General features: G+C 47.8%; 7 protein-coding genes and 1 long non-coding RNA gene across 10 annotated transcripts; 4 read left to right on the top strand and 4 right to left on the bottom strand.

The window, feature by feature from the left end:
* Positions 1 to 37: 37 nt before the first annotated feature.
* On the bottom strand, positions 38 to 2,681 carry LOC129590593 (nudC domain-containing protein 1-like). 2 transcript variants are annotated; one of them, XM_055485901.1, is made up of 5 exons: positions 2,535 to 2,666; positions 2,152 to 2,369; positions 1,836 to 2,026; positions 523 to 1,441; positions 38 to 457 (listed from the first exon to the last, which is right to left on the bottom strand). In XM_055485901.1, exons 2-5 carry the CDS (start codon positions 2,354 to 2,356, stop codon positions 168 to 170), a joined length of 1,605 nt encoding a protein of 534 aa, XP_055341876.1. In that variant the 5' UTR covers positions 2,357 to 2,369; positions 2,535 to 2,666; the 3' UTR covers positions 38 to 167. The 2 variants fall into 2 exon arrangements, with proteins under 2 accessions (XP_055341876.1, XP_055341875.1); XM_055485900.1 differs by having other exon boundaries at positions 2,152 to 2,681.
* Positions 2,682 to 3,083: 402 nt separating this feature from the next.
* On the top strand, positions 3,084 to 8,165 carry LOC129590591 (alpha-N-acetylglucosaminidase-like). Of its 2 annotated transcripts, XM_055485896.1 has the most exons (22): positions 3,084 to 3,219; positions 3,502 to 3,583; positions 3,643 to 4,032; positions 4,410 to 4,503; positions 4,590 to 4,780; positions 4,842 to 5,017; positions 5,073 to 5,220; positions 5,274 to 5,344; positions 5,409 to 5,515; positions 5,579 to 5,633; positions 5,693 to 5,758; positions 5,823 to 5,886; positions 5,961 to 6,040; positions 6,102 to 6,179; positions 6,244 to 6,293; positions 6,381 to 6,415; positions 6,476 to 6,625; positions 6,687 to 6,829; positions 6,882 to 7,041; positions 7,102 to 7,298; positions 7,357 to 7,733; positions 7,805 to 8,165. In XM_055485896.1, the coding sequence occupies exons 2-22, from the start codon at positions 3,524 to 3,526 to the stop codon at positions 7,975 to 7,977; spliced, it is 2,865 nt and encodes a 954-aa protein (XP_055341871.1). In that variant the 5' UTR covers positions 3,084 to 3,219; positions 3,502 to 3,523; the 3' UTR covers positions 7,978 to 8,165. The 2 variants fall into 2 exon arrangements, with proteins under 2 accessions (XP_055341871.1, XP_055341873.1); XM_055485898.1 differs by lacking the exon at positions 3,084 to 3,219 and having other exon boundaries at positions 3,227 to 3,583; positions 4,596 to 4,780.
* Positions 8,166 to 8,297: 132 nt separating this feature from the next.
* On the top strand, positions 8,298 to 11,355 carry LOC129590592 (peptide-N(4)-(N-acetyl-beta-glucosaminyl)asparagine amidase-like). Its single transcript, XM_055485899.1, has 7 exons — positions 8,298 to 8,815; positions 8,877 to 9,246; positions 9,557 to 10,083; positions 10,142 to 10,415; positions 10,475 to 10,655; positions 10,715 to 10,849; positions 10,911 to 11,355. The coding sequence occupies exons 1-7, from the start codon at positions 8,640 to 8,642 to the stop codon at positions 11,180 to 11,182; spliced, it is 1,935 nt and encodes a 644-aa protein (XP_055341874.1). The 5' UTR covers positions 8,298 to 8,639; the 3' UTR covers positions 11,183 to 11,355.
* LOC129590594 (dual specificity protein kinase CLK2-like) lies at positions 11,264 to 13,588 on the bottom strand. The gene is made up of 5 exons (XM_055485902.1): positions 12,458 to 13,588; positions 12,249 to 12,387; positions 12,070 to 12,190; positions 11,863 to 11,995; positions 11,264 to 11,793 (listed from the first exon to the last, which is right to left on the bottom strand). The coding sequence occupies exons 1-5, from the start codon at positions 13,193 to 13,195 to the stop codon at positions 11,611 to 11,613; spliced, it is 1,314 nt and encodes a 437-aa protein (XP_055341877.1). The 5' UTR covers positions 13,196 to 13,588; the 3' UTR covers positions 11,264 to 11,610.
* A 173-nt stretch (positions 13,589 to 13,761) lies between these two features.
* On the top strand, positions 13,762 to 17,180 carry LOC129590471 (conserved oligomeric Golgi complex subunit 4-like). Its single transcript, XM_055485722.1, is given in 11 exon segments — positions 13,762 to 13,956; positions 14,069 to 14,151; positions 14,229 to 14,465; positions 14,537 to 14,786; positions 14,981 to 15,221; positions 15,224 to 15,314; positions 15,371 to 15,510; positions 15,615 to 16,159; positions 16,222 to 16,452; positions 16,517 to 16,618; positions 16,674 to 17,180. Coding segments are annotated over 11 exon segments (2,271 nt in total). The 5' UTR covers positions 13,762 to 13,872; the 3' UTR covers positions 16,941 to 17,180.
* On the bottom strand, positions 16,993 to 19,397 carry LOC129590472 (cytochrome P450 2B4-like). The gene is made up of 3 exons (XM_055485723.1): positions 18,658 to 19,397; positions 17,916 to 18,499; positions 16,993 to 17,856 (listed from the first exon to the last, which is right to left on the bottom strand). The coding sequence occupies exons 1-3, from the start codon at positions 19,037 to 19,039 to the stop codon at positions 17,305 to 17,307; spliced, it is 1,518 nt and encodes a 505-aa protein (XP_055341698.1). The 5' UTR covers positions 19,040 to 19,397; the 3' UTR covers positions 16,993 to 17,304.
* Positions 19,398 to 21,947: 2,550 nt separating this feature from the next.
* On the top strand, positions 21,948 to 22,872 carry LOC129590333 (nucleoside diphosphate kinase A-like). Its single transcript, XM_055485497.1, has one exon. It carries the CDS (start codon positions 22,097 to 22,099, stop codon positions 22,556 to 22,558), a length of 462 nt encoding a protein of 153 aa, XP_055341472.1. The 5' UTR covers positions 21,948 to 22,096; the 3' UTR covers positions 22,559 to 22,872.
* Positions 22,873 to 22,916: 44 nt separating this feature from the next.
* Positions 22,917 to 24,173, bottom strand: LOC129590491 (uncharacterized). The gene is made up of 3 exons (XR_008690745.1): positions 23,783 to 24,173; positions 23,620 to 23,702; positions 22,917 to 23,456 (listed from the first exon to the last, which is right to left on the bottom strand). It is a non-coding gene; the product is annotated as an uncharacterized LOC129590491 (long non-coding RNA).
* Between the last annotated feature and the right edge of the window lie 15 nt (positions 24,174 to 24,188).

Below are 24,188 nucleotides of genomic sequence, written 5' to 3' on the forward strand. Positions count from 1 at the left end.
AAGCGATCGATAATCAAGGCACCGCACCGCATCCCTCTCCCGTTTGCTTTCTTGTTCAGCTTATACGACCCTGTTACATAATCAACCCGAGAACAGACCAGAGCCAACCGCAACAAATCGTAGAAAATCGATGAATGTCGATTAACGAATGTGAACGTGTATTTGTATTACAGATAGATGAGCGTGAGTGCGTTCTTCTTGAGGATCACCACCGCTTGTTGAGTGGCCGCTAAGCCAACAATAGGCAACTCGGCATCATTCAACGTCAGGACATGCTGGCGGGCCACATGGCTGATGGTCTGGCCGGTCTTACGATTCTTCAGTACCGACTGTTCCCCCACCGGCACCTCATTCCGGTACAGATACACATTGCGGTTACCATCGCAGACGCAGGCAAAACGAAGCGCAGTGGAACAAACGGCAAACTTCTTCTCTTGCTTGGAAGCAACCACGTAACCTATGCAACACCCAGATTAACTGCCACGCCAGTAACTTGCATGCACTGGAATCTGGATCACTAACCTAGAGCGTTGAAAGTGGCAATGTGTTCCCATGGAACCTTCTCCGAGCCGGCTTCCGGCGGAATTGGTTGATACACTAATCCGTCAACATCATAGCGAATGCACATCACCGGCATCTGATCGGGGCTGACCGTGGCCGTGAAAAGCAGCTGCCGGCCAGAGAGATCGGCACGATGGCTGACAGCCTCAGTTGACCCGTCAAAACGCATCCACGCAGCGTTGTATGTCTCATCCGCAAAGGAATCGCACTCTTCCAGATCATCCGGACCGAAGCTGCTGGGCATGTCATCAGGTGCCGCCAGCCCAGTGTTGAAACAGCTCCGCTTTCCCAAACCGGCGTGGTCCACCGGTGGCTGCTCCTCCATAACTTCATCCGCCGGAGTAGCGGTGTCCGTCACTACTCGCTGCGAATCAAAGACGATCTTGAAAATCCCTTCGCCCACCAAGCTCAACCCGTCCCCGGGCGGCTCTACGGCGATGTAGTGTGGCGCCGATGTGCCTTCCAGGCGACGCACGCGTTGGGTCTTCCAGGAGGAACCGACAGCCTGTAGGACAATCCACTCCAGGACGGTGACGAAGCGGGAGGCGTCTTTGCTGGCCTGTTTGCCGACATAGAGCACCACAAGATGGATGGAGACTGCTCCACCGGATACAACAGTGCGAGCCGTTTGTAGTAGACAGCTCTCCGGGCAGACGTAATCGACCACGGGCCCCCAAGTCCACTCTTGGCCAGTCTGGGTGTGGCGAGCGCCAGTGTGGACGAACAGGCGCCCCCGTCCGTTGGTCACGACGCAGTGCTGGGCGTCAGCGAATTGGACGGATCCACAGAGGGGAACGGCGTCCGTCGCGGTGCTCTCCACTGTTGCGTTATCTGAAAAACTTCCGACGATCTGACCCGCGGAGTTGGCTGGCAGGCTCGCCTGAAATTCAGTTTTATCTAATTTTCAAATCCACCAAAATTAGCAAATTCCAGTTGGCAAGAGAATCAATAGCAACACAAGAAATTTAAGAAAAATTTCACAAAATTTCAATTTTAAGAAAACCTAATGAAATTAGAAGATACAGATCCACCTCGAAAGAAAGAAAAAAGAATAAAGAAAGAAAGAAAGAAATAATCTGAAAGAAAGAAAAAAGTAGACACAGGCTCACACAGCAAACAAAAACTAAATCTAAATTTCAACGGATAACGTAGAAAAAATATTTCTACTGAAAAACTTTTAGAAACTATATTTTGACAGTCGGTGCACCGTGATCAACCGCCGACACCGGAAATGGCTTCAGTCTAAAGTCGCAGTAAAGATAATTGTAACAAACCTGCGGTTGAGATGGCACAAAGTGGCAGACCAGCTGGCGTTGCTGGTTGAAATAGTAGACGGCAAAATGATCGCCGGCGGCTGCCGACCACGGGTCGATGCTGAGCCCGTTGATGACGGCGAAGGCGCGGAAATGCTGCAGCGACGTCAACTCCTGCGCCTGCGAGGCACCCCACTCGCTTCCCACTGCCCCTACGATTTTACACACCAAGGTAATCTTGGCGAACAACAGGAGCAACGGTATAGATGCATCTTGATGAAATGCGAGAGAAGTTTAGGTGCAGAACGCTGTCCAACGCCATTTACAACTCACGTACCCGCCAACGTGGCAATCCGCAAGGAAGGCAGCTCCTCCAGAGAAAGTTTGTAGCCCTGGAACTGAGCGTCCAGCAGGTCTCTTCTCACGGGCAATTCCACTTCACAGCATCGTTTCTGCTGGAGCAAACTGGCGGCATCGACTTGCTCGACTCGGGAATCAGCCATCGAGTCATCCGTGATCGCTCTGTCTCCGCTTTCGTCCATTGTCCGTCGAGAGCTACACGCAATAAAGTACAGATAAGAAAAGCGCAATTAATTTCGACAGTAAAATGCCAGTGATTAACTTGTAAACTAAACAAATGTAAAGATTCGACTGGCTAATCAATAAAGTACAGATAAGAAAAGCGCAATTAATTTCGACAGTAAAATGCCAGTGATTAACTTGTAAACTAAACAAATGTAAAGATTCGACTGGCTAATCAATCGTGGTCGTGGACTCGTGGACGAATTTTCCAAACAGTTATTAAATCATGAAACCAGAAATCATAAAATTAAAACAAATGAGTTTCCAAACAAAATGCCACCGTCATCGTTTTCTGTTGTCTGTCTGGCGTCTGCCTGCTCGGGCTGGCAGGAAAAGACACAAAAGTCTAGTAGCGTGGTCATCCTCAAAAGAATATAGCCATGTGCCCCCCTGAGCAACTGTTCAAATTATTTACGTACGTCGTACTTATTAGTCTTAACTCTTGATTAATTTTTTCGATCGACTGGCCGATTTGTTATTTTTCTGCAAGTGCATAAATATTTGTGAAAATCTGATATTCGGGATCTCTGATATTGGGATATGATTTTTGAGAAAGTCATATTATCACATTAAAAGATGAGTAGGACTGCAAGAGCAGATAAGCGGTGCGATGATTGAAGTGGACCCTTAGGTCGTTGACTCGTTACCTCACTAGCGCCAACAACCGATAAAAGGCATGATAAGGAATTTGTTTGGCACGGGATCGGAACTGTGTTTGTTTATACGTCTATTCACTCTATTGGAATACTACTTAGTACAGTACTTTCTGTTGGAACTCTCTGCATGAAGAGTAGTGCAGTCATGAACATTCCATCAAGCATAGGTGATCATTCTTTAATTTGTTGTTGACGAGTGCCATCGCGTTATCTCATGCGAAAAAGTCCAAACATAACAAGCTTTGGTCTGCCTTCACAATCTGCTGTCAGCTGTTAGTGTTGTGCCTTATCTCCTCAGGCACAAACAAGGCATAGGCTGCACTCGCGCGCAATGCTCTAGCAATTTGTTCAGTTTATGCCTGTGTTGGACCGACGCTAGTCATTTTTATTTTCTTGTTTTGTGCCACCATTGCTTTGAAGTGTATTCACTGTATTAACTGTATTTAAAGGACATCTGGCGTGTGAGCGAGCATGACGAAACTCCTGGACGAGCCGCTTACACCCAGTCCCAACGCCAACATGAACCAACAGGCAAGTGGGAAAGCCATCCAACGCAAATAAACGTTGTCATTTGTGCTGTCCACTGACAGGGCCAGTGGCGTTATCACGGGACGGGTGACCCAGCGCTCACTTCTGGCGTCCCTGAATCAACCGCCAATAACAGCTATCACGCTAATCGCAGCCGCGCCAACCTGTTGGAGCAGTCGATCCGCGAAGAGCCCGAGGACGACGACCTCTGCTATTTCCCCCTTCCCGCCGCCAATCCCGCTCCCCGCAGCAAGACCGGCACACTGCACCGGCTGGGCGACAAGGTGCTGCATCTGACGCAGCGCGGATACGGCTCCTTTCCCCTGCCCAGGGGCCGCGGCGCCCCCGGGGGCGGTCACAAGTTTGTGCAGTTCAGCGACCGCGTGCTGCCCCTGCCCGCCCACCGCGAGGGCTGCAGCAAGGCCAAGCTGGGCTTTGTCGCCGTTGTTGTGGTAAGGAAGACAGGAAATCACGCTTGCATGCGCTTGATCATTTTTGTGGTTTTCGAATATTTGTTTAAACTGATGATAGATAAGCTGTTTCCGATATGCGCTGTTTTTGATTACATTTTTTTACCCTTATCTTTGGGTGGTGTTTCTTCTCCAGATCGTTACACCTGATATTGACATATTTTTTGTGTTACTTAATTATAATTCGCCTTTGAGCCTCGTAAATGTTTATTGCTAATTTTTCTGCATTTAGTAATTCTCCTTAATTTTTGGTTTAATGCACTCATGAGAATATTTTAGCCGAAGAAAATGAAAGTTGCTGTATATTTTTTTTAAACATTTGCTGCAAATGAATTTCATAGCGGGTGTGATACTTGCAGCTGATCATCCTGGGCCTCACAGTTGGCATCATCGTGGAAATGCGTGCCGGCCGTCATGATCACTGGCAGCCAAGTCTATCTGCATCCTCAGCAGGTTTGTATTTTTCGGTCATTGGTACTGATCGCAATTATCGCCATTAATCTGAATTCGTCTGATTGCTAACGGAATCTCTTGCCCAGAACTAGCCAGCAGCCAGTTTCCTGAGCTGCGCCAGCAAATCCTGCGCACCAAGCACTTTGTCAGTGCCGAAAGCCAAGAGAACACGGTGCGCGACATGGTAAACCGACTTCTGCCGCGGGAACAGGCCGACCTCTTCACCTTCTCTGTCGTTCCTTCGGCGTTTGACGATCCGGCACTTGACACCGCTAATGTACTTCTATTGCATTCGATTACCGACTGATAACAAATAACAATGTGAGGTTTGTCGGCAGATCAGCAGCGTCAATGGAACTGTCCGCATCACCGGCAACTCTGGCACGGCATGTTCTTTCGCTTTCTACCACTTCCTCAAATACTACTGCGGTGCGCATATTTCCTGGTCGGCCCGCCAGTTGCAGCTTCCAGCGATATTGCCCGATGTATCCGTAATCGTCAAAAAAGCCGACCTGTACGCGTTGATGATTTTTGTATAAAGAAACGTGCTGATAAAATTATTATTGCAGACTGCATTATTACCAGAACGTGTGCACGTCCAGTTATTCTTTCGTGTGGTGGAATTGGACACGTTGGGAAGAAGAGATCGACTGGATGGCGCTGCAGGGAATAAACTTCCCGCTGGCTTTTACGGGCCAAGAAGAGATTTGGCGGCGGGTGTGTGATTATTCAGTCGGTGCTTTTTCAGTTCTCTAAATGGTTTTCATTAGGTTTACACTCGCCTGGGTCTAACCGAGGAGGAACTGGACGGTTTCTTTGTCGGACCGGCTTTTCTTGCTTGGTAAGAGAGTAGTGGTAAGTGTGACACCAGAAATAAATTACACGGTTAATTGGTGGCGATTTAGGGGCCGCATGGGTAACATTCGCGCGTGGGGTGGGCCCTTACCGCGGCAGTGGATGGACGAGCAGGTGCAGCTGCAACACCAGATACTGGCCAGAATGCAGTCGTTCGGTGAGTGACACATTCTTTGTTTGACTGGGGGGCATTTGTACAGTATCTTATCGTTGTGAACAGGCATGATTCCTATACTGCCGGCTTTTAGCGGCATCGTTCCAGTTTCGCTTCTTCGGTAGGTTTTCTTCATTCAATTTTTTATCTAGTACTAATTGTTTCGCATATTTTAATTAGATTGTATCCTAAGCTGAACATGACCCGGATGACCAACTGGGCCGGCTTTCCCGACGACCTGACTGGGTATGCAATGCAGAAAACTGTAAGGAGTGGAGAATGCAATAATGCGGTTCATTGTATATTCTAGGTCTTACTTCTTGGATCCGCACGAAGTGTTATTCGGGGAATTAGCGGATCTCTTTATCACAGAGGTTGAATACTGACAGTGTGTCACCTTTTCGGTAGAATCTTGAAACCATTCTCTTATGGTGGTTTTTTCTGACAGATGAATGCGGAATACAAATACACAAGCCACTTTTACAATGTTGATACCTTCAACGAGCAGAAGCCGCGAGATCCCAGCGGGTAATTCTTGGCTGTTGGATATGTTCCCAAGAAAAGTTTATATATGATTTCTGCGTAATAGTTGGGACGCTGAATTTATCCGTGAAACGATCGCCGTTAGCTATGCCGGAATGCGGCAGGCTGATCCCAACGCCTTCTGGTATGCTGCCCAATTATCGTTGTATTTGAGCTACATCGGCAATTCATCTTGGTGTTGTGTGCAGGGTAATGCAAGCCTGGATGCTAACATTCGACACAGAGTTCTGGACACCAGGTTGGTGACGCGGCGCTGGTGTTAATAGGTCAAACCGTGCTACGACTGCTTATGACCGTAGGTGTTCAATCTGTGTTCAAATTTTAGACAGAACGGCGGCACTGTTGACTGCCATTCCAACGGTACGTTCTGAAATTGATTGGCTGATCCGTAGCAGTTTTCATTAATAGTTTTAACTGCAGGGACGCCTAATCATGCTGGATCTGTACGCGGAAGTTCTGCCCACCTACAACACAACGCGTTCCTTCTACGGCCAGCCCTTCATCTGGTGCATGTTGCATAACTTCGGCGGCGTACTCGGACTGTACGGGCGGCTGACGTCCGTCAGCACGGTATACTTGTTTATAGTTTGTTGCTCGAGTTTCTTTCAACAAATTAATGCGCTATTATCAGGGTCCACCGGCAGCCCGTCAGTACGTCAACACCTCCATGGTGGGTGTTGGCATTTCCCCGGAAGGTATCAACCAGAACGATATGATTTACGAATTCATGAACGAGATGGCCTGGCGCACGCAGATCCCCGACGTCGATAAATGGTGGGTCAGTCATTTTCCCTTAAAAGATAAACACATGAATGTTAGCTGACAGGGTGGCCGCCTACACGGAGCGTCGATACGGCGGGGAGACCCGCGACGGCCAGCGAGCGTACCACGTTCTCCGCACTTCCGTCTGGGAATGCCCGGCTAGCATCCACGATAACGGCCAGTACACCATCACACGACGACCGCGTTTCGGTTTGTGGGAGCCGGTGAGATTACAAATTTCCCAGGATTTGTATGGTTTCTTGAAGGGTGACAGTTATACATAGATGTGGTATGAACCGGATCAAGTGTTTACCGCGCTGGATATGTTGCTGGAGCAGAGCAGCACCCTCCCCAAGCAGGGCGCTCCGGGCTTCCTCTATGACATGGTGGACGTAACGCGGCAAACCCTGCAGATAGCATTTGCCTACTTCTACCAGAACCTGGAACAGGCTTACAGCGACAAGCGCGTGGATCGTGTAGTGTGCGTTCAGCAGAACAGTATATGATGACAGCTTTTGGTCTGATTGATCCTTCTGCAGGTTGTACGGTGAAGCCTTGGAGCTGATTCTGCTGGACCTGTCGTCCGTCTTGTCGCTGCATCCCAGTTTCCAGCTGACACCCTGGATCGAGGCCGCCAAATCGTGGGCGCGCGGTGAGAACCAGACGGAATTCTACCAGTGGAACGCCCTCAATCAGATTTCGGTGTGGGGCCCGCATGCGCAGATTCTCGATTATGCCACCAAGCAATGGAGCGGCGTGGTGGCGTACTATTATCAGCCGCGTTGGCGGATGTTCATCGATGAGGTGGTAGCCAGTTTGGCCGGGGAGAAGGCATTCAACCAGACGGCCTTCGATCAACGCGTCTACCAGGACGTGGAGTTAGTGTTTACCTATTCTAACCCCAGCGACTTGGCCGGTAAGTATCAGATTTTATTCTGCAGGCTAAACTTGTGTTCTGCCAGTTACATAATTGTTCTGGTGTTGCAGTGGCGGAGGATCAGAATGTGGCGGATTTCGACAATATCGTCCATCAGGCACGTTCGCTGCATCGCCGATACCAGGATTACCGCTCGCCGGAGTTTCTGGAGCGGCTATCCTCAAAAAGATCTTCTCGCAGGAGGAACGGTACGCAGCGGACGCGTAAACATCACCGCGAGTAGGCGCTGGTGGAGGCCGGGGCTTGGGCACGTAGTCGAGGGCACGGATAGTGCTGCTCTATTTTTATCTGTGATGTGTTTCTGTTTTTATGCCTTCGTTAGTTTATTATGTTTCAGGTTAATGCGCTTGCTCAACTGCACTCTGCGATTTCAAGTGTATGCTTCGCAATTAAAACTTTGTTTGTGGGAAAGCCGTGTCTGGCTGTGCACAATCCAGAGTCACCCAACTGGACGGAAGTATATATTAAGAAAAACCACGTACAAAATTGCTTTATAAGAAAAAAGTAAACAAGATAAAGTAACAAGGACATTACTTTAACTTGTTATTATTATCAATTAGGGACGTAATTTAATACGAGAACAATAATAATAATGGGAAGATGAGAATTTAAGTACTTACATTACATACCAACCGCAACCTTCCGCTCTGGACGTGAGGCTACGTGCAGCTGGAAAATATTGCTGAGTTGGCTTGTTACGGTTACGTGTGAGTGGTGAATAGTGAATACTGTAAGTGTAATCCGATTACAGTACTTAATCGTATCGGTATATTCGAATGGAAGTTTGGTTTGTAACAAACCGACTTGATTATTTTACGTTGAGTTTCCTTTTTGAGTGTAAATTTGGAGAGTTTGATTGTCTGTTGCCCTGTTTAAAGATTCGCCATGCCACCTGTATTCTTAAACGCAAACACATCCTCTACTTCGATGGAAGAGTACCCCGCGCTGCGCGATCTACTGAGCTTAGCGCCCAGCGAATGGCAGCGCGCGGCGCCTTTCTTCCTGCGCGTTTTTGATAACATCCTCAGCGATCCTTCCCATTCCAACCCCAAGCTGCGACGGTAAGGGCTTACTTGTTGTAAGTCAAGCCTGTCTGCGACGACTGGTGTTTTGTCTTTTCAGCCTGAACCTATCTTCGGGCAGCCTTATCAGCTGCATGGATGCCTTTCCCGGGACGCTAGAGTTGCTCTTCCAGGTGGGATTCCAGGAGGATTCTGTCTCCAATGAGCACCTTTTTTTGCCGCCTGATAGCCCTGTGCAGCCGTTGTCTTTCTGTCGGATTGTCCTGGCGCAGGAGGCGGCGCGCAGGGAAACGAGCGCCTGCACTGCGCCACCGCCCGCGGTGGTGGCTGTTGAACGGGATGAACCGAGTGCCGCTATGCCTGCGCCTTCCCTCTCCCAGCAGGCAACGCGGGAAGGATGTTTGCGAATGCTACATATGATGACGAGCCACATACGGCAGGTCCAGCAGTACCAAAATCCGCGCTTCCAGGTTCACGACACAAAAATTCAGAACAAAATTAAACTGTAGAAAATAAAACTGAATACCGTAATTTTTTATTTTTAATTTATATTTATTTGATTTCAACGTTTTGATTGGTTAATATGTAGATTTCGTTTGTTATTTCTTAATTTAAATATTGTTTGCTTCATTGGAATTAACTGTTAATACTGTTGGCTGTTAACTGTTAATACACAATTAACTCGATTTATAATATATTTTCTTCCTCAGTTTTGCTGGTTCGTTTCGAATGATACTGGTGTGGTTACTTGATCGTAACTGTTTTGCGTTGTTTAAACAGGTGAATGTGATGAATACGGTTCCCGTTGCGCGTCTCACAACGGAATCCGCCCGGTTGTTATCTGCCTTTCCTCACCAGCCGGGGATGCTGCGAACCGCCTTTTTGTATACCCTATTACGCTGGTTCAAAACGGACTTTTTCACCTGGGTTAATCAGCCGCCCTGTGAACACTGCCACTCCTCCGCCACGTCCCCTTTACCCCCGGGTCATTCCTCGGCGCATTCCCCGCTGCCCACGCCGACAGAAGCGCAGTTCGGAGCCAGTCGGGTGGAGATATACCTCTGCCAGCAATGTGCCGGTGTCACGCGCTTCCCGCGCTACAACAATCCCAGCAAACTGCTTGAGACGCGACGCGGCCGCTGCGGCGAATGGGCCAACTGTTTTACGGGGATCTGTGTGGCGTTAGGGTATGAGGCGCGCTGGGTGATGGACGATGCGGACCATGTGTGGACGGAGGTGTGGAGTGAGGAAGAGGAGCGTTGGATGCACTGCGATGCCTGCGAGACGGCGTTCGACCAGCCACTGTTGTACGATTTCTGTGATTCTCTTGCTTTAAACAGAGGTTATATCTCCGCTATTACACAGGTATGAGTCGGGTTGGGGCAAAAAGCTCGGCCACGTGCTTGCATTTTCAAAGGACGAGGTGGCCGACGTCTCTTGGCGCTACTCGGCTGACCACACCGCCATGCGGCGCCGGCGGGTGGCCATACCGGAAGTGTGGCTGCGAACGACGCTGAAAACACTCAACGGGCAATTGCAGCGTCCACTGTCAGCCGAGCGGAAAGCGGTGCTGTGGAAACGCCGCTGGGATGAATTGTCGGAGACGCTGTTTCCCCGTTCGGCTAAAGATAGTGAAAAGGTGTACTTGGGTCTCTTAGTCGTAGTAAATTAGCCATCTACCAAGGAATTCTTTGACAGACTGGCCGCAACTCCGGCTCCTTGGCGTGGCGGTTAGCCCGCGGTGAAACGGGTGATGGTGGAGCTGAGCGTTCATCATTTGTAATTCGGCCGAACGAGAAGGAAGTGGCCAACAAACGCCTGCTCGTCTCCTACAATTGCGCTCGTGATCAGTACACGCGCGCAGATCAGACGCTATCCGGTTGGCGCATTCTGCGTTTTACCTTCCCTTATTGAAATTCTGTAATTGCATAATTTTAGGCTTCGGATCTTTAATGTTCGAGCAAGAAAACATCTTGCGTAAGGAAGAAGACGACTGGAAGAAGACCTACCTGGCGCGCCTGCCCGGGACGGCGATTGGCCGGATTGTATGGAAGATTAGCTGCGCTGACAGCGGTACGCTCATGTTGTGTTTCTTCCATTGGAAATCATCAAAGTAACTGCATAAATATTGCAGGTCTCAGTATCAAGTCTGTCTCACTGCAGACCAATCGGACGGTCTTCCACTCGGGCCAAGTGTCCGTATCGCTCGCCGTCAGCGATCATTCAAAAACGGACATACCGGAAGTTTACTCGCAGACATTTCTAAGCGACAGCGTCACGAAACTGGAGATCTGTGTGCAGCTGACTGGTGGGGACGGGGAAAGCGCATGGCAGCATGCTCAGCTTTTCCGGCAGGATTTCAGCGATCCGCACAATGCCTTTGTCTTGGATGTTCGCTTCTACTAACGCAGCCCTTCCGGTGTTCTCCGCATCGGTTCTTTATAGTTGACATTTTTCACCATATTTGTGTTTTTTGCCTATTTTGAATTTTCTGACATTTTTATCTTTGTTTTGATCGATGCATGCTCATTACACTGTGATGAAAAAACTATTCCAAAAAAGTAAATCCTGTCAGTCGTCGTTCTTTCAGGATACAGAAATAACAAACAATCAAACAGGCTAAAAACCACTGTACAAGGCGGAAGCGGCGAAACGCCGTGGAAAATCCGCTCTGCCGTAGACTAAACTGCAATCCGGTTCATTCCTGCAGTCGACTGCAGCGAAAGACTTGTAAAAAGTCAGAGGAAACAAATACAAGGCAAGTTTAAGAGCGACGGCATTGTTAAATACTGTTAATCTCTAGACACACTCCTCGTCCCCGTAATCGGCCCTGTTCACGGATTTTTCTTGGGACCGGACCGCGCCTGTTTCGTCGTAGAGTTTCGGACGAAGAAATTGTGGGAAAGCGCGGGCAGCAGCGGGAAGCGATGCTTGGGCTGATAATGCAGCAGACGCCCGATGAGGTCAAACAGCGCTAACACCTCTTTATTAGACTGGTCCTTCTCTCGAATGAGCTCCTGTCAAGACATATTTCCTCAATAATTTAACTGTCAAGATGTGATTACAGCATACGATACGCATCGTACCATCAACGGCTTGTAGTAGCGGCGGACGAATTCCCCTTCCGAGCTGTGCTCATCGAACAACAGCCTTCCATCGCTATCGAAGTGGCCGAGTTTTGAATTTCTGATCATTTTTCGCGGAATGTCTCCTAGCGTCCTAAGCACGAAAGCAAGCAAGATTATGTCAACCCACTACGGCCCGCTAAAGGTGGCAATAAATGGCAGACCAACCTGATCATCATGGCCAAGTGTTCACGATCGTCTTGAGTCTGGAATAGCGTAGAGCCGCTATACAATTCGTACATTATACAGCCGATACTAAAGATGTCGCTGCTATGATCCCATCCCAGTTCTGAAAAAACCAGGCCACTGAAAGAATTATTTTAGAAAGCGAAAGGCAGCTTTAATACCGAGCAGGACTTCCGGCGCTCTATAGTGCTGTGTCTGGATCTTGGGATGCTTCGCTTCCCCCTCGTGCACCGTCGTGCCAAAGTCAATAATACGGATCTCGGTATCAGTGCGCTGGCTGATGAGACTGCCTTTTGGAGCCTGTAATACACCATGGACATTTTTTTTTTATTTAAAGCTGAAGAAAGGGAAGCAGCGCTCTCCTGCCTACCCGGAACCACTGCGTCTCGCTGTTCTTGACAGGCCGCTGCGTGATCTGAGTGCCAGTGTCAGACTGGACGAAGAGGATGTTCTCGGGCTTCAGATCCGTATGGATATAGCCCAGTTCGTGGATGAAGTGGACGCCATGGATGAGCTGCTTGGCGATGTGGCGGATCTGCTCCACCGAGAAGGGTAAGTGGCCGTTGTGTTTGAGAGTATCGTACAGACTGGGACCCAGTTTGGGGAAGACGAGGCAGTAGTGGCCCTTCCATTCGAAATGTGCCCATAGCTCCACACACTTCGACTGTCCCCCAGTGTCGTGTCTCCGGATACGCTCCAGGATTTCGGCCTCGCGGCGCCCCGCCACCCGGAAGGGTTCTTGGTTCCGTGTGATCTTCATGGCCAGCGTATTGGCCGTCCGGTCGTATATGTCCAGCACCTTCACCACTTTACCGAAGTTCCCCTCGCCAATAGTGGTTAGGAGTTGGTAGCGTTCCTGGATGATCTCGTCTGGCTGGAACAGCAAGAAACCGCCGCCGTCGGAGGGGGCGTACCGCTTGTTGTTGGGGGCCGTCGTCGGCACAACTACCGTGTCAACCTGGGAATACAATCGCTTCTGGCCCTGTTTAACCGGGGCGCCCCACACGCCATTCCTGCGCTGGGCACGCTGAGGTTCCAAGCCCGCCATCTGCTCGACGAGATTCGCACACTTTTGAGTTCCCATGGGACGCCGCGACCAGTCCACCATCAACTGGTTGACTAGCTATGAACTCTCACGAAACAAACTGCTTGAACAGAGAGGATAATAATATGACAATTGCAATGGAAACTGTTTCAATGTGGCTCCGACCGTAGTGCCTCACATGCCACCGAGTGCAATCAGTTCACGATTCAACACGAAGAAAATGACTGCTTATAGGTACTTTCAGTTTGCCTTAGTAGCAAAGAACTCGGATTAGGATCAGGAAATAACGCATCCAGGGTCTGCAAGAACTGAAGCAATTTGAATTGGACGTTTTGCCTGCAGGCAAACTGCACAAACACAACTGAAACAGCTGCAACCTGAGAAATGGAGTACGACTTTTATCGATTTTGCTAGCACGTGCACCTGAGGGGTCTAATCTATTGACTGGCACGAAATTGAATCAACCCGAGCGGCGCTGCTGAAAAAATCGATCCGAACAGCGCTGACGCTGCCACCCGTAGAAGCGGAACCAAACGAAGCTGATACACCGCCCGCAGAAGCAGATGTTGCACATTTTACGTGGACAGCGACAGCGCTGATATTACTTTAAACTGCTTGATTGAATTTTAATCGTGTTTGAAGGTTTTATTACTTTAAATTTAAAAATCCATTTTGTGTTTTTTATTTAGCCCTTTTTATTTCTCGAAGAGTGTATTTTTGTAAAATTTGCAGATAGAAAAATGTCAAGCAGGATGCGGGAGATGTTAGGATACATGAGCGTGGAAGAAGTCGAAAATGCTCTGCGACGTTTGGACGTGGAAGAGGTACGAGGGAGATTTCGGAAAGGAATAACCAGTAATTTTTGGAAACTTTTCTTTCACGTTCCGGAAGCCATCCACTGAATTGTTTTAACAAGGGTTTGTATATTGCGTTTAGGCTGAATTAAATGAGCAGATTGAGAGGCTTGTTGTCAAAAGTGCGGATATACAGCATGCGGAATCAGAGCTGGTGCGAATCCAGTAAGAAGCGATCATGCGCGTTTTTAGAAGCGAACGACTGTCGAGCGCATTTAAGTAACTGGCCTCCGCCCTTGCAGAGAATCGCTGGTCCTTCTGGAGTCGGACGCCGGGCACCTGCAGCAGACACTGGAGTTCTCCGGTCGGCTGGCGGAGAACGTCAGCGGCAAGATCCGCCATCTGGACGCGGCTAAGCAGCGCGTGGAGGAGACGCTGCAGCGCATCGAGGACGTGTTGGATCTGCGCTTCTGCACCGAAGGCGTGCAGGTGGCCATGCAGAACGAGGAGTACGAGATCGCCGCCGGCCACATTCACCGGTCAGAATTCAGATTCTTGCCTCTTTGCTGTTCCTTTTTCTGCCTCTTTGGTCAGTGTGCAGTGCTTGTAGGTTTTTGAAGATGGACGAGAACCTGTTGATGCGCAGCGCCGAAGAAATGCGCCAGCAGAACAATCTCCAGCAGTCGCTGGCGCTCCTCCACCAGGCGCATCACCAGCTGAAAAGCATCATTAATGCCAAGTTTGATGAGGCACTGAACGTTGCGGATTCAGCTAATGTGGAGCGGCTGTTCAAAATTTTCCCTCTGATGAATTTGCACCAGCATGGATTGAATAAGTTCTGCACGTATTTGTCATCAGATGTGCGTTCACGAAAGTTTTGAATAAATTAATGACTTCGCAAGATTTTCGAACAAGTTTGCGCATTATTTGTGATTTTTTGAGTGGTTAAAACTCGTATTTTTATATTTTTATCGTTTTCATATAAAGAAATTTTTAAGTCCGGAAGTACTTTTTTGTTTAATTACGTTGGTTAGCGAATTCGCATTTTATGTAGATTTCAGACAAAGCTCAGAAGTTGATGGAAGATCTGGCCGCGCGTCTGAACGATCCGAACACGAAGAAGAGCGCCAGCGTGTTCGTGGAGTTAATGACGCGGTTGGTGGAGACGGTGGCCGGCGTGGTGGAAACGTACCAGCCGCTGGTGGAGACCTATTACGGTGCTGGATATCTCCTGCATTTTGTCCGCAACATCCAGGCGGAATGCGATCGGCAGAGCGTGAGACTGATCGAGGAGTTCTGCGCCAGCGCCGCTTTGCCGAGCGCGCTAAGGAGATCCGTTTACTTGTCCGCAAAACCATCAAATCGACCGGTGGTGGTCTGCATTCAGTGTAATAAGTCTTGTCGCTGTCGAGTCGACAAGTATCTAATAAGCTGTCCTTGACAGGATCGATCCGCTGGAGTTGGATGCGCTGCTGCTGGAAGTGACGGTGATGAATGCCCGTGTGGAGTTGTATTTGAACTTCATGCGCAAGAAACTCTTGGCGGATTACGTGGCTGTTGATCAGAGTTCCAAGAACAGAGAAGGTAAAATTGGATAAACTGTAGTTTAATAAAACTAGCGGACCAACCGTCATACCCGTAATAATAAAATTGTTAATACGGAAATTGCGGTGTGTGATGAATTGTAGCACATGCTCGCGAAGTGGAGACACTGTTGAGCAGTAGCCAACTTAGTCGGCGCATGCAGGAGTTGATGGGTGACTACGTCAGTCTGGAAGAGTACTACATGCGGCAGTCAATGCGGAAGGCGGTGGCAATGGAGCAGATGGAGGAAGCCTCCCTGACCTCCTCGATGGTCGACGAAGTCTTCTTCGTCGTGCGCAAGAGCATCCGGCGCGCCCTGTCCTCCTGCAGTGTGCACGCCATTTGTGCCACGCTCAATCACGCCGTCAGTCTGCTGCAGGAGGACCTGGCCGACGTCCTCCTGGCCAAACTGAAGAACAACGTCTACGTGGCGTATACAATTGATTTGTCGCAGGCCTACTACACCATGATCGGTACCAGTACGCCGGTGGACAATAGCGTTACCGACAAAAACCGTCGTGCTTTTCTCGCGCACCTCTGTGACGCGGACGTCAGTATTGGCAATATTAAACGGCTGGTGGAGACGCTGCAGAGCGAGCTGACGGTGGTACTGGGGAACGTGTCGCAGCATGAACTACAGAAAATCCAGGTAGCTATTGGCGTATGTTTTACTTTTGTACAATGACCTGGACAAAATCAGTACAATTTTAGACAACACTCCAAGATTTATTCGCCGCCACGCACTCCTTCCAGGTAGTGCTGGACACCGGTATCTCGCTGTTGCACACGGCCATTCTAAAGCCGCGGATTAAGCCGCTTGTGGATGGGTTCATCAGTGTCAGTCACAACATCAGCGACGATGACTTCCAGTCGTACGAAATTAGTGACCCGTTTGTCGAGAATTTCATATGTAACATTCAGACCTTGTTGGGTCTCTTTAAGGTAGGTAAAGGTCAGCTGAGAAATTAAATAATGGAATTATGGATAATAATAAACCTTTCCGCAGCCTTCTTTGACCAGCAACGTCTTGGAGTTATTGGTTAAATATGTTGGAGCGGAGATTGCCGATCAGTTGGAAAAGGCCATTGTCAAACTAAAATATTCACGGGTGCGGCTTTTTCTTGCTAATTCCTTCCGTAGTTTTTCTATTTGTAAATTTGCAGTTGGGTGGCATTCAGCTGGACAAAGAAATCCGCGTGCTGATCCACTACCTCAGCTCGTTGACCAGTTGGTCCATTCGGGACAAATTCTCCCGTATCTCCCAGATTGTCACCATTCTCAACGTGGACAGTTTGGCGGAATTTCAGGAGCTATGGAATCCCAGTTCCAATATTAGCCTGGCCTGGCGCATCACGCCGAGTGAAGCGCGACAAGTGCTTTTGCTCCGCACCGACTTCCGACCCGATGAAATCAAGAAACTTAAGCTTTGATAATGATAACGGTCTAGATCTGCTTATTTTCTTGCACAACAAAGTCATATTTTTTGTACGAGTATTGTTGTTTGGTAATCTGGTCGTGGATGCATCTATACATATTATAACAGGTGCAGTAAATTATTAAATATTATTATGATTGTTGATTATCACTAATTATCTTTCCAGATTGGTTTTTTTGCTGGAATATTTACGTACTAATAACTAATAAGTATCTGTGGACTGATTGGACCGCGCTGATGGACACCAAAATGATTCAAATTTCAAAAATTATAGGTAAAACTTAAATAAAAAAACTAGAGCCATAAAACGGCGGTATTGAAGCGAAGCAGCTTCAAGCAGGTCTGACAAGTCAAGACGATTACGATCGCGGAATTGCCATCAATGAATGCAAGGCTGTGTCGGACGTGGCGCCCGGCACCGGGCGCAGATCCGCTGATTGTGGTCCACCCGGCAGCTGAAGACGGAAATTCCTCAACACCGCCGTGAAGAACATGAGAAATTCCACCTGCGCCAAACTCTCTCCTGGACACCGTCGCTTGCCGACCGAAAACGGCATCCAGTAGTCGGGCAGCCGCTGCAGCTGGCCATCCGCCGTCAGGAAACGCTCCGGCCGGAACTGGTGTGGTTCCTCCCACAGGGCGGGGTCGTGGTGGATGTGGTAGAGGTTGGGCAGGATCCAGGTGCCACGTGGCAGGTCATAACCCTCCAACTGGCTGTCGGCGGAGGCCACGTGCATGACTCCCCACGGGACGATGCTGGCGTAGCGGTGCACCTCCGCCAATACGGCCTCCGTGAAGGGCAGGGAGAGCTGCTCCGAAGGGCGCGCGCCGGAACCGGCGGGAACGCAGCTGTCCAACTCTTTCTGCACCCGATCCTGGACCTCCGGGTACGCGCACATTAGAAGAAACGCCTAAAATGGATTTCAAAACGTAATTACAAGGGTCACCGTGTCCAAGGAGACTGATTTACCCAGCGCAGTGTGGTGGTAGTGGTCTCGTACCCAGCCTCCATGAGATCCTCCACTATATAAAGCAGCTGGCGCTCGGCGAAAGTCCCAAATTCTTGCCGCCGCAGCGCCGTGATGTAGGCATCGATGAGATCGCGTTGGTCATTCTCCCGCGAAGATCCGAGGTGGTCCTGCACCTGCCGGTCGAAGAATGCTGTGATGGTATCGGCGGCCGACTGAAAGCCTTGCCAGACGGCGCGGAAGGGCGGGATCGCCTTGAGAGCGGGATAAGAGCCGAGCAGGGCACTGGCGAAGCTGGAACGAAACAGTCGGGCGATGCAGTTCAGGAGATTCACAAACTCCGGGTCGTTGACATCGTAGCGCCGGTTGGCAACCACGTTAGAAATGACATTGGCCACGGCGGTGCTGATAAAGATCTTGTCGTCGAAAGGCGCCTCCCGGGTGTCCCGGAAGAGCTCCATCAGATATCCCGCCTCTTCCGCTACCTTCTCCTCGATGCTCCGCCCACCCATGCCAAAGTCCTTCAGGGCGCGCAGGACGAAGCGCCGGTGTTCTTTCCATGAATCTCCGTCATCGAAAATCAAACCTAGTCCGAAATCAGCCAGTTTCTGTTTTCTTAAGCTTTACCAATGGTCCATACAGAGGAACAAAATAAATGTGTACGCGTGTATTGAAATATACAACATTATTATACCATAAACAACACTGATAGGCCAGGTAACCGGAAGTGCCATTGCGACCTACCGCAGTGAAGACCGTGCGTTTCCTGCAGACGTTGCGTCGTGCCAGGCATATGCGGCCGTTTCTGAAAGGCATCACTTGAGAATATTTGCCGCACCAGGGCAGCGTCGTTTACGACGACCACCGGATCCTTGCCCAGACGGGCGTAGAAGAAACGCCCGTACTTATCGGCCCACTGCGAGAAGGTGCGGAAGGGCGCCTTGTGGTCGATCCACAGCATGGAACCCAGCACGGGCACACTCCACGGTCCCGGAGGTAGACGATAGGGGGAGCGCAGTAAACGCTGCAGGAACAACCATCCTGCCACGATACTGACGAGGGCCAGGACGATCCTCTCGCCGCCGTATGCCCAGCCAATGCCGGTTTCTCCCGGGGTTACTGACATTTTCGCCACGGAGATACGCTACTATCGATCGAAAACCCTGTAATCCACCTACCATGCAGTATGCTAGATGGTGGTGGAACGCGACGAAAACTAATCAGCTGACTGTCTGTATATTATCATATACAACAGTCAACAGATAGTACAGACATATTGTATAAGGCGGTAGTGACGGTACAGCTAACTTGGATACATACTTAATTTTAGCACTTAGTAAAGAGTGAACACATTTCTGAAACAGACCATTACAGACCTGAATGATCTTCCTAACATCCATAACATCAGAATTTAGTATTGTGTACGACTTACGATTTACGAACTACAAGCACGACGTATTTCAAAGTGATCGCACTTAGACCTTAGTCTTAATTATAATTTCTTTTGTCGTAAAACTTAAAAGCCGTTTTCTTGTGTTAAATTTAATATATGCGTGCTTTAGTGTATGTTGCAGTGCTGGCTAGTTTGAAATTTGAACGCTTGTACTAGCTATTATTTCAAAAAAAAATAAAATAAAATGAAAAAATTAAATATAGATAGTAGATACAGTATAAATCATTACTGTACGGTAATGATTTATATAGATACAGTAGATACAGTATCCTATATATTAATAAAATAAGCCTTAGCGAATTCCATTTCTGTCACCCTTTTTTGAGCGATCCACTGAACCAAACTTTGATGTCTATATGTCATTCAATAGCCGCGAGTTTGCAGATTTGCAGAAACCAGTTAGTTTTTTTGAAAGTATGTGAAGTTTTAGAGAAAATCTTAAAAGAACTTAACATACAAAGTCTACGGGAAAAGTGCAGAACCCACCACTGCAAACCCACCCAAGCCACCACTGTCACGAACAGCACAGGAAAAGACATCTACACTTGATGGAACTTTGGTGTCCGTTAGTTATCGGACTGCCTTTAGTTCATAAGATTTTTATTAAGAGTTAGTTTTTAAAATATGTAGGCTCGGAAAGTGATGTTTCTTAAAGACTGAACATGCAGAATCTCCTGGAAAGTGGGAGCGACCCAAATTCCAAAGATAAAGTAGTTGCCTTTCGCAACGGGTTGATTAGATGTATTATTAAAATTTAAAACTGCTTCCAAAGGGCGGTTGGCTTTTGCTGCCGTGCCAATAAAGTGGAATATTTTATCCTTTTTTTCAAATCTCAAATAAACATCATTTTGTGAGAGACTGAAAGTCGATTTTGAGAATTTTGGTGTTCGACTGGAAATGATGTGGACTACTCGAGCAAAACAGCGAGTCCCAGTCCCACCGGGCGTACGCACTAGGATTCGAGTCTAACCGCCGCCCGGGGAGAAAGCGGCCCAAGGCAAATCTTTTCACGGCGACCTAAATGAGGCGCGCGAGCCTCCAGCAGGGAAGGTAGAGAAGGTAAAAATATTTTTCAGAAGGGATATTTTTCCGCTAAGGAACGTAGACAAAAACGGTTTATAAAAACAAAAACCGCATTTTAGCATTCAAAAATTTAAAATAAACAGAAAATTTAAAAGCGAAGCTTATCCGCATTCTAATCTATGTTTCCGCCAGCTATAAAGCATTCCGTCAGATCAGCTCCCATCAAAGGTCAAAACAAAAAATTAGGGAATACCCTCTCCGGTGCGCCTGGGTGCGACAAGCTACATTAATGAACCATCTGTGAGGACGTAAGCGTGAAGCGACAATGCGTTTAATGGGTTGGGGATGTTGTTGGCGTTAAATGGGTTGGGTTTGGGATGGGTTGGGGTTGGGATTGGGGAGGCGACAATGCGTTGGGGATGTACTATACAAATGCATAGATTTTTGCCAAACTTGAAACAAATTTTATAAGCACGTAACAGAAAGCGGAATCATAGGCGGCGCCTATCTGCAGCGGGGGTCGCAAGCAAGACACTGTGCTTAAGTTGTCGACGTTAATCAATAAAAAATTCACCAAAGAACACAACGAAATTTTGAAGTCTTCATCAGGTTTAAATTGTCTGTGTAAACAGTTGGAGGAAACTGGAAAGTATTTTTTATTCTAAGTGGTCTAAAGGTTGACATCGGTGGTCGTACGGTCGCATCACTGGATTGTTTTGTCGGGACGCACTAACTAAAATTTAACGAAGCTCCGAATGGTATCTGAACCAGTAGAAGTACTGAAATACGGCTACAAAAATTTCAGTAATTATGGAGCTTTTTTTTATTTGTAGTTCTTGACAACTGACCGGCATATGCTGCTGATTGATTTGCGAAGCTTAAAAACTTTGTTTTATAATTGCAAACAAAAAGGACATATTCCTGGAAATTTTCTAATTTTTCGGGTCTAATTTCGGGTTAAGTCAGCGGAACGCGACAATGTTTTCTCAAAACGGCCTTAAACATTTAATTATTAAACTGTGATACATTCTAACTGCTACCAATCTGTCAGTCAACTATGGTCAAAGGCCCAAAATAAAGAATAATTTACGACATTAGTTATGATAAGCATAACCAAACAGGTATTGAGCAAATACCGTTTGTCTCTGCCAATGAAACTAATCAAACTATATTATTATTAATATTCTTATACGCTCCGCTCAATAAAACTAAATTTGCAGTCATGGGTTTGTACTTTGTAGCTTTCCATAAATAACAATTTATCGCCGATTTATTCCGCGCAGTTTGCGCGGGGTCTACTAGTAAATCATTAATATGCCATGCTTTTCTGCAGCCTTAACTCTTGAGAAGTGAGCCGGGGCCCGGAACGCTAGTCAGCTGGTTCAGCCTGGTTGGATAGGAAATAGGCGGAACGATGGCGTTATGCCAATCGGAATCGCTCTTTATCTGCTCCTTGCACCATTCAGAACCTTGCTTATGGCTAGTGAATGGTAACAAGGCGGGGCTAGCACAAAATCGTCTGGCTGCATCAGGCTTGCGTCTTCTGCCGACTACCTACCGTCACTTTACATGCAGATTGCCGACTAATAAGCAGACAGACCAGTCATCAGACCAGTCCCAGTTCTTCCCGGCTGCCTCGACCGATCGCTGACATTCCGTCTGTTTTTCCAGCTTATTGTCACGGTTAATTGTTTGTAAATCGCCACAATGTCCTCCACTACCGAACGCACCTTCATTGCCGTGAAGCCAGACGGTGTTCACCGCGGTCTCGTCGGGGAAATCATCAAGCGCTTCGAGCAACGTGGTTACAAGCTCCTCGCGCTGAAGATGGTTCAGGCGGAGAAGAAGCTGCTGGAGGAGCACTACAAGGATTTGGCGCAGAAGCCCTTTTACGCCGGACTGGTCAAGTATATGGGATCGGGCCCGGTGGTGGCCATGGTGTGGGAGGGACTGCAAGCGGTCTCCACCGGGCGCAAAATGCTCGGCGCCACCAATCCGCTCGACAGCGCTCCCGGCACCATCCGCGGCGACTTCTGCATCCAGACCGGCCGCAACATCTGCCACGGCAGTGACTCGGTGGAAAGCGCTGAACGGGAGATCGGCTTGTGGTTCACCAAGGAGGAGATCGTCCAGTGGGATCATCACAGCAAGGCTTGGATCTACGAATAATTGCCGCGCATGCCCTGACGTTCCGGTAATTAGTCTACTCTTTCCGATGCTGTCGTACTGGGATAACTCCACACGCCTTTAAGTCTAATATAATTTCGCCCGTTAGGTTTTAATGGTGCCAGTATGGCGAGTTTTCTGTTCTGTTTTACTGGTGTTAACCGGGTAGTTTCTGAATGCGCTGCTAATTATTTCAGCTTAGCCGTTCGTTTTCATCTTCGCTGTCCGTTTATCCTGTTTCGGTGTGAAAAGCACCGTAGTTGGAGAGTGCACTCGTTTGGAATGCTTGAAAAGGAGATAAAATTCGAAATTATTGATTTTAAGTACTTACCACTTGTCTAAAAATACAATACAGTTTATTGATCTCATATTCGAATACAGTACTTTTTCCCATTCAAAGTTCACCTGTCTAACAGTCTAATACTGCCTTTACAAGTTTACAGTGGTCTCGTCTCTGGTATAAAATAATAAAATGGATAAAATTTCGGCTTTCCTAAATTTCCCAAAGCCGTAACTGCGACATAATTTGCATTCCACAGCGAACGACTACAGAACCAGTGTTCTAAATCGGCACAGTTCACACGGTACATAATACTTTACTTCCGGTCGGCTGCCAGTAGACGCGCGCTGATCGAAGGTGTCGAACTTCCAAAGCAACTGCGACATGCAGCAGCATCCAGCAGGTATTTCACAATGAAAGCTGGAATCGATACTGCTGAGTGCTAATATTCTGAAGCATTTATATGCTTCACTGTGAAGAACATGTAGGATAAAGCGGTGATGCGGATCAAGGCAGCTCATCATCGTCGTCATCCAGGTTATCGATATCAATCTCTGGGGACGAATCCCATTTCCAGCGGTAGAATAGCAGATAAATCAAAATGGCACACACCACGCTTAACTACAATTTGCAACAGTCGGCAATTTTATACTTAATTACATATGAGTGTACGTGTATAACTAATTTTTATCGTGGTCGGTTATAAACTTATAAATAATTATAATACTGTACACCTTTCAAAAAGCCCTCATTATGCGTGAATAACGATGGTACGGTGACCTACCACGAAGGCACAGATCAGAGCGGTTATTAGCGTTGCATGGGTATCCTTAACTTTCACTTCTTCATTGTTTATGTCATCGGTTTCTGCAACAAGTGTGGCTGTTTTCTGGGCAATTTAAGCTATCTAGGAAATCGAGTTATAAAAGTGAAATGACTACACCAACTTATTACTGCAGAGACGTCGTTGGGACTACTACTTCCGGCGGCAATACAGATATATGAGTTCGGAAAACCAATAAACAACAGCAATTGCCAGGGACACAGGTGCAAATATATCCAAGAATATAGTTCTGTAGACATTTGTAAGACGCCCAGATTCAAATCAATAAATTATAGTGCAACCGTCAATAATCTAACGCTTAATAAGAAACATCCCAATACGTAAAAAATAATTCACTGTGGCACGTTGGTTTGAGTACTTGTATTACGTATTCTACGAGTAGTGACTCGTGAGTACAGCATGTAAGCAATAATGCGTGTTTCCTGGTCCAGTTTAGAAAAACATAATAAATCAAGCGCTTGTACAGATATAGTTACATAGCTTACTGCTTATAAATCCATCATTACTTA

This window comes from Paramacrobiotus metropolitanus, unplaced genomic scaffold (genome assembly GCF_019649055.1).
Source record: "Paramacrobiotus metropolitanus isolate TYO unplaced genomic scaffold, Prichtersi_v1.0 Parri_scaffold0000040, whole genome shotgun sequence".
Taxonomy (NCBI): Eukaryota; Metazoa; Tardigrada; class Eutardigrada; order Parachela; family Macrobiotidae; genus Paramacrobiotus; species Paramacrobiotus metropolitanus.

Bases quoted from the DNA above. Each gene is read 5' to 3' on its own strand.
- LOC129590594 (XM_055485902.1), bottom strand. From the start codon at position 13,195: ATGGTGGACTGGTCGCGGCGTCCCATGGGAACTCAAAAGTGTGCGAAT. The intron at 12,388-12,457 runs GTAGGCAGGAGA...GGTGTATTACAG, and splicing joins GCGAGACGCAGTGGTTCCGG to GCTCCAAAAGGCAGTCTCAT. The intron at 12,191-12,248 runs GTATTAAAGCTG...TGGTTTTTTCAG, and splicing joins AGCGCCGGAAGTCCTGCTCG to AACTGGGATGGGATCATAGC.
- LOC129590592 (XM_055485899.1), top strand. From the start codon at position 8,640: ATGCCACCTGTATTCTTAAACGCAAACACATCCTCTACTTCGATGGAA. The intron at 10,416-10,474 runs GTGTACTTGGGT...ATTCTTTGACAG, and splicing joins CGGCTAAAGATAGTGAAAAG to ACTGGCCGCAACTCCGGCTC. The intron at 10,656-10,714 runs GTTGGCGCATTC...GCATAATTTTAG, and splicing joins CGCAGATCAGACGCTATCCG to GCTTCGGATCTTTAATGTTC.
- LOC129590593 (XM_055485900.1), bottom strand. From the start codon at position 2,356: ATGGACGAAAGCGGAGACAGAGCGATCACGGATGACTCGATGGCTGAT. The intron at 1,442-1,835 runs GTTTGTTACAAT...ACTGAATTTCAG, and splicing joins TTGTGCCATCTCAACCGCAG to GCGAGCCTGCCAGCCAACTC. The intron at 458-522 runs GTTAGTGATCCA...GGTGTTGCATAG, and splicing joins TGCCACTTTCAACGCTCTAG to GTTACGTGGTTGCTTCCAAG.
- LOC129590333 (XM_055485497.1), top strand. From the start codon at position 22,097: ATGTCCTCCACTACCGAACGCACCTTCATTGCCGTGAAGCCAGACGGT.
- LOC129590591 (XM_055485896.1), top strand. From the start codon at position 3,524: ATGACGAAACTCCTGGACGAGCCGCTTACACCCAGTCCCAACGCCAAC. The intron at 6,180-6,243 runs GTATGCTGCCCA...TGTTGTGTGCAG, and splicing joins GCTGATCCCAACGCCTTCTG to GGTAATGCAAGCCTGGATGC. The intron at 6,830-6,881 runs GTGGGTCAGTCA...GTTAGCTGACAG, and splicing joins ATCCCCGACGTCGATAAATG to GGTGGCCGCCTACACGGAGC.
- LOC129590472 (XM_055485723.1), bottom strand. From the start codon at position 19,039: ATGTCAGTAACCCCGGGAGAAACCGGCATTGGCTGGGCATACGGCGGC. The intron at 18,500-18,657 runs GTAGGTCGCAAT...ATTTCGGACTAG, and splicing joins AACGCACGGTCTTCACTGCG to GTTTGATTTTCGATGACGGA. The intron at 17,857-17,915 runs GTAAATCAGTCT...AATCCATTTTAG, and splicing joins CTACCACCACACTGCGCTGG to GCGTTTCTTCTAATGTGCGC.